The sequence below is a fragment of the Macaca thibetana genome, chromosome 14 (genome assembly GCF_024542745.1).
Source record: "Macaca thibetana thibetana isolate TM-01 chromosome 14, ASM2454274v1, whole genome shotgun sequence".
In the NCBI taxonomy this organism is placed as follows: domain Eukaryota; kingdom Metazoa; phylum Chordata; class Mammalia; order Primates; family Cercopithecidae; genus Macaca; species Macaca thibetana.
The window spans coordinates 111054816-111065745 of record NC_065591.1 but is presented as its reverse complement, the minus strand read 5'-3'; the positions used below and the strand labels follow the sequence as shown (position 1 = coordinate 111065745).

Sequence of the window (10930 nt, the reverse complement as noted above, 5' to 3'; positions counted from 1 at the left end):
TCTAAGTCTGCAAAAATCCTAGAGAGTCTGACTACAGTCTAACTTCCTAACTTAGGACTTTCCTCCCATTTAGACATAATGTTTAGCCTACTACATCCACATACTGACTTACTATCACCAGAGAAGGTCATCTCCCTTTCAATATAAACATACAGGCCATACTGCCATTCAGGACAAACCCAAAGTAGCCTGGAGACTCACTTGTTGTGGGATCACCATCCAGAGACAACCAGCCAAAGGAGGAGCTGGCATTAGAGATATCTGACAGAGTCCGGCGGGCCAGCACGGCCGGCACAGGTGGCTTAGGGACATCATACCCATCATCCTCATTTTCTGGCTCCTCGGGGCCAGTGTTGGCATGGGCTGCAGCCAAACTCCCTTCACCTGGAGAAAAATCAGTGAGGTGATCTTCTTCTGACACACTTCATCTTCTAATACATTTCAATATAGGGGCATCCACTCATTTTTGCATGTATGCAATCATTTATCTCGTTCAACGAACAGTTACTGATTGTCTACTGTGGGCCAAACACCATGTAAACACAGATAAAAATAGAAAATAAAATCTACACCAACACTGCAGTTTTCATTTTTGAACATGCCAAAGGTTATTCTTGACAAGGTTAATAGCCACTGATGCCAATGACTCGAACGTCATCTCAGAGCATTAAATAAACATTTCTATCCACATTCCACCTTGGAAGATCAGCAGAAGGTCCTGTGAGAGCAGGCTTCTTGAACTTTCAATCTGGTAGGCTAGTGAACATGGGAATTCAGTGCTCACCACCCCCACATAGAAGAATTTCATCAATGCGATGAGAATAAAAAGGAGCTTACAGGTCCAGGGTATAGAACACAAATGTCTCTAGGCCCTGAAAGGACAAAGAAAAGCACAAAAGGAACCAGTAGTGTGAGTAGGAAATAAAGGAATGGGGATACTTTACTCCTTTATTTTGCCATGGATCATTTTGCCAAAGATTATTGAAAATAATTTTCAGCTTTGTCCTGGCATGGTGGCTCATGCCTGTAATCTCAGCACTTTGGGAGGAGTGGATCACCTGAGGTCAGGAGTTCAACACCAGCCTGGCCAACACAGTAAAACCCCGTCTCTACTAAAAATACAAAAATTAGCCAGGCATGGTGGCACATACTTGTAGTCCCAGCTACAGAAGAATTTTCAGCTTAGATTAAGCTATCTCAATTGCTAAATATTACATGTTCATTCCTATGACATATCAATGACTTTTAAAGTAGCAGAATGGCTACTTACCAAAGGTGCTGCTCTCGGTGACAGATGGCGCCTGGGACTGAATATTATACATTGCTTCATACGTACAGGTATCAATCTGCTGGTCGCAATCACATGCTCTGAACCAGAAGGAAAAGTGCCATAATGATCTTTGGAAATAGAACTGTTATCTATAAACTTATGAAGATTAATCTCCTCCTTTTGCCAGTATCACTAATAAATGTTGTTAAGGTTGACTCTTGTGGCAAGTTACAGGTGTGTGTGTTTTTGAGGTTCTCATGTTGCTGAGAAAACATAAGTGCAATTACCTACAGCTACAAAAGGCTTAAACCATGAAGGGCTAGATTCATCCTTCTGCTTTAATCTGACTGGATAACACTGTGTGCAGGCAGCAGGCCAAGCAGGTGAAGGGTAGCAATTACCCGCACAGAGCTATATGGCCCAAAACAGGGTTGTTGTGAACCTACCGTGAACTCTGGCATGTATCCAAAGGCCGTAGAGGCCTGGAGGAGGGAGTCATGTACTCTGTGTCCTCTTCACCCTCACACTGCTCCCCAGGTGGCAGTTTTGGCACAGGAAGAGGTCTGGAAGATGAAGAATGAAAAACAGAAAAAGTAGTAACAAACTGGTAAACTCTGAAGTATAAAGTAAGTGACTTAAAAACAGACATAACTCAAATTGAACAGAGCAAAACACTTGCCACCTAGCGAACTATTATTTCTACTGACCAAGACAGGTAATTAGCAAAAGCACACTAACTAAAAATGTCACTTTCAACTGACCAAAGGTGCAGCTTTTATGCTTCCAAGGTGATATACTGGGCTAATCACCTGAGACACCAGTTGGTCCTAATCCCCACAGAAGTTTCATTATAGAGTCCCAGGCCCTAGAGTTAGAGAAACAGCAAGATTTTTTCTGACAATATGTTAGAACTGTACACTAAATTCCAATTCTAAACTCTACCTATGGTTTCAAGAAATGCATAGCTTGTCAAAAGCTTTCTCAAACTCCTTGTTTTATATAAGAAAAATTTAAAATACAGAGAGAGAAAGTGACCTGGGAGTTAGCATAAATTCTGAGGCTAGATCCCAGATCTACTGATTCCCACATCAAGGATCTGGCTGTTACACCCACATGTAACTTTCACCCAGAAACTTTGGAAACAAGACTTCTGCCACCCCATGAAATGAAATAAAAAAACTCCCAAGAAATACAAAAACACCCCACCAAATTGTAGGGGGAAAAAACTACACAAAAACCTACTTCTTGGAGTGTGAATTTGTTTCTCCTCCCTTCCTCTTTATATTATTTTTGCATATCCCAAAGATGCTACAAGGAGCATCTCTTTCATTTATTTGTCTGCTTGATGTTTAGTTCTCCTAATTATAAAAGTAACACATGTAAGTGCTACAGAAACTTAACACAGAACATAAAAGTCCCCTTTAATCTCACTTGAGCTTTTTTCTTATGTCTACATATTACTTTTATTAGGTTGGTGCAAAAGTAATTGTGTTTTTTGCCGTTAATGGCAAATATCCACTCAAGATTTGTGCAATGCATGCTGAAGTTCTGAGGCAGAAATGTACTGGTATCTACAATTTACTTTGAAAACATCAAAAGACAGACATAAAGTTTGATAAGACAAATAAAATGCTAAAAGTAGAATCCAGGTGATCAGTATATGGGTGTTCACTGTAAAATTCTTTCACCTCTACTATCTTTGTAATTTTTCACCATAAAATGAGATGGCAGGAGGACAATCCACATTAACAAAGAAACACCTAGATTTTTCACTGGAGCACAGGAGCACGATGACAACCCACTGCAGCCTCAATCTCCCAAGCTCAAGTGATCCTCCCGCCTCAGCCTCCTCAGTAGGTAGGACTACAGGCATGTGCCACAACACCAGGCTAACTTAAAAAAAAATATATATATATATATATATATATTTTTTGTAGAGACGGAGTCTCACTATGTTGCCCAGGCTGGTCTTAAACTTTTGGGTTCAAGTGATCCTCCCGCTCCAGCCTCCCAAAATGCTAGGATTACAGGCCTGAGCTTCCCCACCCAGCCCTAGTTTGTTCTTAATGTGGTATTTGGCTGCATTGTGTCAGTGAAGGTATAGGGAAATGAATGGGTACTTTGTTACACAGCTGTAGAAATAAGGAATTGATACGTTTCTGTTGTGTAATTCAACAAAAGTATTTACCAAACACGCATACTCTTGGTCTCAGAAACTCCATTTCTGATAATTTTCCCTAAGGAAACCATCAAGAACATTCATTGCAGCATTATTTATAATGCTGGAAAATTAAGCAATAACTTAAATACCAAATAATAATGTACCGAATAAATACTGAGCCACACAACTGTGTCCCCAAGTGCCTTAGAGGTTCCAAGCAGGAGCCACAGAAGCCTACCGCTGCTTCTACTACAATAGATTTATTCTTAGCTATTTTACAAACTGAGATTCCACTTAAGTTAGTTACACTGATGTATAATCATGAGAAATAATTTGAAAATCATTGCAATAGAATATGTAATAACATGCAAAGATGTTCAAGATATTTCTAGCGAAAACCAGCAATGACAATATGATTTCATACAAGAAAGAATGGCAATGAACATGTACCAAATTGCTAACTACTGTCTGATTCTAGGTAGTAAGATTATAGATACCACTTATTTCTTCAGTGTTGCTTACCTATATTTCCTTTTTCTTTTTTTTTTTTCTTTTTGAGACAGAGTCTCACTCTGTCACCGGGCTGGAGTGCAGTGGCGCAATCTTGGCTCACTGCAACCTCCGCCTCCCAGGTTCAAGCGATTCTCCTGCCTCAGCCTACCAAGCAGCTGAGACCACAGGCACATGCCACCACACCCAGCTAATTTTTGTATTTTTAGTAGAGACAGGGTTTCACCATGTTGGCCAGGATGGTCTCAATCTCAACCTTGTGATCCACCAGCCTCAGCCTCCCAAACTGCTGGGATGACAGGAATGAGCCACTGCGCCCAGCCTGCTTACCTGTATTTTCTAAATTTTAGTTAACATGTATTATTTTTGTAAAAAGGGCCATTAAAAAGACAATAAATTTTTTTTTTTGGAGACGGAGTCTCACTCTGTCGTCCAGGCTGGAGTGCAATGGCGCGATCTCGGCTCACTGAAACCTCTACTTGCTGTATTCAAGTGATTCTCCTGCCTCAGCCTCCCAAGTAGCTGGTGGTACAGGCGCCCGCCACCACACCCAGCTAATTTTTGTGTTTTTAGCAGACACAGGGTTTCACCATGTTGGCCAGGCTGGTCTCGAACTCCTGACCTCAAGTGATCCACCCACCTTGGCCTCCCAAAGTGCTGGGATTACAGGTGTGAGCCATTGCGCCTGACTTAAAAAATTTTTAATTATAATTCTCTGTTAATAAAGTCCATAAAATATATAATTGAACCTCCTTCTCACAAAGCATGTTGGCAATATATACTTTAAAAGAAAGACGACGCTGGAGAGCAACCAGGCAGCCATGACTTAACAGGCTAAGATTCAAGAAAGAATACATTAGAATAAGCCCTGTATTAGGGGCTTTGAACTAGGGGTTTAAAGTAGTCTCAATGGGCTGGTGAGAATGCTACGATATAAATGTGTCCCCCAATTTCATGTGTTGGAAACTTAGTTACCATCTTCACATGCTGATGCCTTGTTACAAGGTAGCAGGAAGGCCCTCACCATGTCAGTGCCATGCTTTTCAACATTCCAGCTTCCAAAAGCGTGGGCTAAATACTAACTTCTCTTCTTTATAAATTACTTAATCTCAGGTATTCCGTTATAACAGAAAACAGACTAAGAAGAGACAGGAATTTTGGGGTACAATGACAGCCAGGTTATGAGGGACCCAAAAGTATAGAGAAGGGAAGAGCAGAGAAGTATACCTGAAATGCCAGCAATTTTCCCTAGAGCTATTGCAAATCCCTAAACTGTTTATGCATGGGGCTAGATTTTGAGAAAACAAGCAGAAAGCAGCAATCGAAAAGCTAAATAGATATTTTGGCTGTCTTGCCAAGCTGGACAGAGTTGGAGTTATATATGGCCATTAAAATAATAATTTATTTGTTTAATAAAAAAAGAAGATGGGCCGGGCGCGGTGGCTCACGCCTGTAATCCCAGCACTTTGGGAGGCCGAGGCGGGCGGATCACAAGGTCAGGAGATCGAGACCACGGTGAAACCCCGTCTCTACTAAAAATACAAAAAATTAGCCGGGCGCGGTTGTGGGCGCCTGTAGTCCCAGCTACTCGGGAGGCTGAGGCAGGAGAATGGCGTGAACCCGGGAGGCGGAGCTTGCAGTGAGCCGAGATCGCGCCACTGCACTCCAGCCTGGGCGACAGAGCGAGACTCCGTCTCAAAAAAAAAAAAAAAAAAAAAAAAAAAAAGAAGATGGGATGGGCACGCTGGTTCACGTCTGTAATCGCATCCCTTTGGGAGGCTGAGGCGGGTAGATAACCTGAGGTCAGGAATTCAAGACCAGCCTGGCCAACACGGTGAAACCCTGTCTCTACTAAAAATACAAAAATTAGCCAGACATGGTGGTGGCACATGTTTGTAATCCTAGCTACTTGGGAGGCTGAGGCAGGAGAATCGCTTGAACCTGGGAGGCAGAGGTTGCAGAGAGCCAAGACTATACCACTGCACTCCAACCTAGGTGACAGAGCGAGACTCCATCTCAAAAAAGAAAAAGAAAAAAAAAAAAAAGGATAGAATTGATACATTTTTAAAAATCACATGGAAACACTAGAACTTAAAAATACAACACAGTACCCAACTTATGATTTTTCAACTTTACAATGGTGCAAAAGTAATAAACATTCAATACACTTCTCTACTTACAATGGAGTAGTATCTGGATAAACCCAGTCAAAAATACTATAAGTCAAAATGCACTTTCAACTTACAATGGGTTTACCGGGACATAACCCCATCTTAAGTTGAGGAGCATCTTTATCTAAAAATACAACTGGACAACACAGCAAAACCCTATATGCACACAAAATACAAAAATTAGCTGGGTGTGGTGGTGCACACCTATAGTCCCAGTTACTAGGGAGGCTGAAAAAATTAAAAAATCAAAGAAAATAAAGTATGCAGAGAAAAAACAATGGAAAAAAAAAAAAAAAAAAAAAAAAGACATCAGCATAAGAGCTCTCAGAGACATAGTGAAAAGGTCTAACATTCCGGAAAAGGTAGTCCCAGAAGAAGAGAACAAAGAGGGACTGCAATATTCAGTCTGTTTTCAGAAAAATTGGCTGACAATGTCCTAAAACTGATTAAAAATATCACAAACTAAATAAACTTTACCAAACTTACGAAGGCTTGGTTCCAGTTAGTGTTTGAAAAAGAAAAGGAGGTCAGGGTGCAGTGGTTCATGCCTGTAATCCTAGTACTTCCGGAGGCTGAGGCAGGTGAATCACTTGACATTAGGAATTCAAGACCAGCCTGGCCAAAATGGTGAAACCCCATCTCTACTAAAAATACAAAAATGCCTAAAATCCCAGCTACTTGGCTAAGGTGGGAGAACTGCTTGAACCTGGGAGGCAGAGGTTGCAGTGAGCTGAGATCACAGCATTGCATTCCAGCCTGGGCGACAGAGTGAGACTCCGTCTTTAAAAAAAAGAAGAAGAAGAAAAAAAACTTATGAAGGATTAAAAGATAAATACAAAGAAAACCACAAAGGAAGATACAGTAAAACTGCTGGGACCAGAGGGGGGAAAAACATTTTGTAAGTACCTAGGAAAAGCAGCAATATCTTTTTTTTTTTTTAATATACATTTTTATTTTTTGAGACATGGTCTCACTGTGTTGTCCATGCTGGAGTACAGTGGCACAATCATGGCTCACTACAGCCTCGACCTTCTAGGCTTAGGCAATCTGCCCACTTCAGCCTCCTGAGCAGCTCAGACCACAGGTGTGCACCACCATGCCCAGCTACTTTTTTGTATCTTTTTCAGAGACAGGGTTTTGCCATGTTGCTCAAGCTGATCTCAAACCCGAGTTCAGGCAATCTGCTTGCCTCGGCCTCCCAAAATGCTGAGGCTACAGGCGTGAGCCACTGCACCTGGCCTATTTATCCGGCCTATTTATTTTTCAATTTTATTTTATTTTATTTTATTGAGACCGGGTCTTTCTCTGTAACCCAGGTTGGAGTGAAGTAGCGCCATCACAGCTCACGGCAGCCTCAACATCCTGGGCTCCAGCCAACCTTAGCCTCCACAGTAGCTGGAACTATGGGCACGTGCCACCATGCCCGGCTGACTTTTTATTTTTTGTAAAGATGGGAGTCTTACTATGTTGCCCAGACTGGTCTCAAACTCCAGACTCCAGCGATCCTCCTGTCTTGGCTTCCCAAAGTGTTGGGATTACAGGTGTGAGCCACCACTCACAGTCAAGAAACACTACCTTTAAAGGAGTAACATTAAGGCTGAGAGCTTAGTTCTCAACAGAAACGATGGAAGCCAAAGTGGAATGCTATTTTTAAACTGCTGAAAGAAAATAGCTTTAGGCCGGGCGTGGTGGCTCACGCCTGTAATCCCTGCACTTTGGGAGGCCAAGGCGGGCGGATCACAAGGTCAGGAGATCGAGTCCATCCTGGCTAACACGGTGAAACCCCATCTCTACTAAAAATACAAAAAAATTAGCGGGGCGTGGTGGTGGATGCCTGCAGTCGCAGCATGAACCCGGGAGGTGGAGCTTGCAGTGAGCCGAAACTGCGCCACTGCACTCCAGCCTGGGCGACAGAGTGAGATTCCGCTTCAAAAAAAAAAAAAAAGAAAGAAAAAGAAAATAGCTTCAGTTCAGACGCTATACTGGGCCAGGTGCAGTGGTTCACGCCTATAAATCCCAGCACTTTGGGAGGCTGAGGCGGGCAGATCACTTGAGGTCAGGAGTTCGAGACCAGCCTGGCCAACAGGGTGAAACTCCGTCACTACTAAAAAACAAAAAATAAAAAAATTAGCTGGGCAGGGTGGCGTGCACCTGTAATCCCAGCTACTTGGGAGGTGAGGCAGGAGACTCGCTTGAACCCAGGTTCAGTAAACCCGGGAGGCGGAGCTTGCAGTGAGCTGAGATCCGGCCACTGCACTCCAGCCTGGGCGACAGAGCAAGACTCCATCTCAAAAAAAAAAAAAAAAAAATTAAAAGTGGGCTTGGCACGGTGGCTTTCACCTATAATCCCTGTACTTTGGGAGGCCAAGGCGGGCAAATCACTTGAGCCCAGAAGTTCCAAACCAGCCTGGGCAACATGGCAAAACCCCATCTCTACAAAAAATGCAAAAATTAGCTGAGTGTGGTAGCGCGCATCTGTGGTCCCAGCTACTCGGGAGGCTAAGGCAGGAGGATCATTTGAGCCTGGGAGGTTTAGGCTATAGTGAGCCGAGATTGCACCACTGCACTCCAGCCTGCGCAACAAACAGAGATGCTGATTTAAAATACACTCTAGGCTGGCTGTGATGGCTCACATCTGTATTTCCCAGCATTTGAGGAAGCTGAGACAGGAGGATCTCTTGACACCAGTAGTTCAAGACCAGCCTGGGAAACACAGCTAAACCTTGTCTCTACTAAAAATAAAAAATTTAAAACTTAGCCGGGCATGATGGTGAATGCCTGGAGTCCTGGTTACTCAGGAGACTGAGGCCGGAGGTTCTCTTGAGCCCAGTATGCTGAGGCTGCAGTGAGCTATGATTGAGTCTTTGCACTCCAACCTGGGCAACAGATCAAGACCCTATCTCTAAATAAATAAATAAACAAAACTCTAACAAAAGTCAAAAGTGCATGATGGAATCTCTTGATAACTATTAAAGAATAGAAGGAGTTGTGCTCACTTCAGCAGCTCATACAACTGAAACGATAGAGAGATGATTACCATGGCCTCTACACAAGGATGACACACAAATTCGTCAAGCGTTCCATATTTTTTATAAAAAAAAAAAAATAGAAGGAGTGAAATGGTACAATACAGAGGTTATGCAAATACTAAAAGACAGGTGATGTAGCCACTTTCATGTATGGCAAAGCAGACTTAAGGCAGGCAAGAAACAGAATTACAGAATAAAAGAGGTATATTTGATTATAATAAAAACTTATTTAGCATCAAAAAGTCTAAGTTTCTATGTACCCTAATTACGTAGGCTAAATATACAGATAACACAAATAAATATAACTAAAAAGAAAAGAAAAAACCACAGTCATAGGTGGAGAATTTAACATTCTCCTCTCAGTTATCCAATAGCAGAGAGATTTAAAAAAGGTTCTAGGGAGATACAAGATTTAACACAATTAACAAATTTGACCTCATTAACTTACATAGAATGCTACAACCCAAAAACTGCAAAATACACATTCTTAGGAACTGAGGGTGATACAAATTACCAAATTTTACCATAAACTAGTTGACAGTATGGTTTCTGATCACATTAGAATAAAGCCACCAGTAACAGAAGGATAACTAGAAAATTTTCAAAGGTATGAAAATCAGGCAACATATAAATAACCCATAAATTAAAGAAACCACAAATAGAAAAAGTATGTATTTTGAACTTAATGAAAATATGACATATCAAAATGGGTGGAATACCGTAAAATATGTTTGTGTTCTCCCAAAAATCATCTGTTGAAGCCCTTATTCTCAGTGTACACATAGATTTTTATCAATAAACACAGTCAGGCTTTTGTATCCTTGGGTTCTGTGATTGTAAGCAAGTTTGGCTTGAAAATACAGTATTCATTAGAACCCACATACAGGGAGGGTCAACTTTTCATATATGTGGCTCCACAGGGCCAAGTGTGGGACCCGACCATGGGCGTTCTGGTATATGCTGGGGTCTTGGAACTAATCCCCTGCATGCATATATACTGAGGGGTGGCTGTATTTGGAGATGGGGCCTCTAAGGATGTAATTAAGGTTGGAAGAAGTCAGATCCAGTAGCATTGGTGTCCTTATAGGAAGAGACCCCAGAGAGCTTGTGCGCGCTCTCTCTCTTTCTCTGTATCTGCGCAAACACTGAGGATGGCCATGTAAGGACACAGTGAGATGCAGGAAGAGAGCCCTCACCGGAAAGCCACTATGCTGGCACCCTGATCTCAGAATTCCAGCCTCCAGAACTGAGGGAAAATAAATTTCCACTATTTAAACCACCCAGTATGTGGTATTTTGTGATGGTAGTCTGAGCAGACCAACACAGCATCCATTCCATGAAGCTAGAAAAACAGGAAATTAAACTTAAAGAAAGCTGCTCTTAAGAATAATGAGCACAGAGCAATGAAACAGAGAGCAGATATCCAAAATAACCTCCTTGAAAATATTAATAAAGTTGACAGGTCCAGCAACACAGATCAAGGTACATGTATGCAGAAAAAGGAAAAGAAGGAAATACTCTAAAACATAAAATATAATCATTTCTACATGGTGCAAACAGAAATTAATTTTTATTTTCTTTTTTACACTTCTCTGGGTTTTCTAAATTTTCTCCAAGTAAACTTTTCACAAGTACCAACTCCACTGTATGAAATATATATAGCTTTAGCAGACTTACCTTGCAGCCAGAGAATAAATGGCATTGGCAGATGAGGAAGGTTTGATTTTGGGGTGGTCACACTCTGGACCTACTAATGGGCTGCTATTCATACTCTGGAAAGTAAAGAAAA

The 10930-nt window shown here is 41.7% G+C and overlaps 1 protein-coding gene and 1 non-coding gene across 3 annotated transcripts in view; one reads left to right on the top strand and one right to left on the bottom strand.

The window, feature by feature from the left end:
• The window catches only part of CBL (Cbl proto-oncogene), a 104095-nt gene that overhangs the window by 9371 nt on the left and 83794 nt on the right, over positions 1–10930 (bottom strand). For both annotated transcript variants that reach the window (XM_050759373.1, XM_050759374.1), the window contains 4 exons: positions 10819–10913; positions 1717–1833; positions 1271–1368; positions 202–384 (listed from right to left, as the gene is read on the bottom strand). In XM_050759373.1, the coding sequence (XP_050615330.1) occupies positions 202–384; positions 1271–1368; positions 1717–1833; positions 10819–10913 (493 nt within the window). The remainder of the gene's footprint in view (positions 1–201; positions 385–1270; positions 1369–1716; positions 1834–10818; positions 10914–10930) is intronic.
• Positions 9098–9202, top strand: LOC126936656 (U6 spliceosomal RNA). The gene has a single exon (XR_007719486.1). It is a non-coding gene; the product is annotated as a U6 spliceosomal RNA (small nuclear RNA).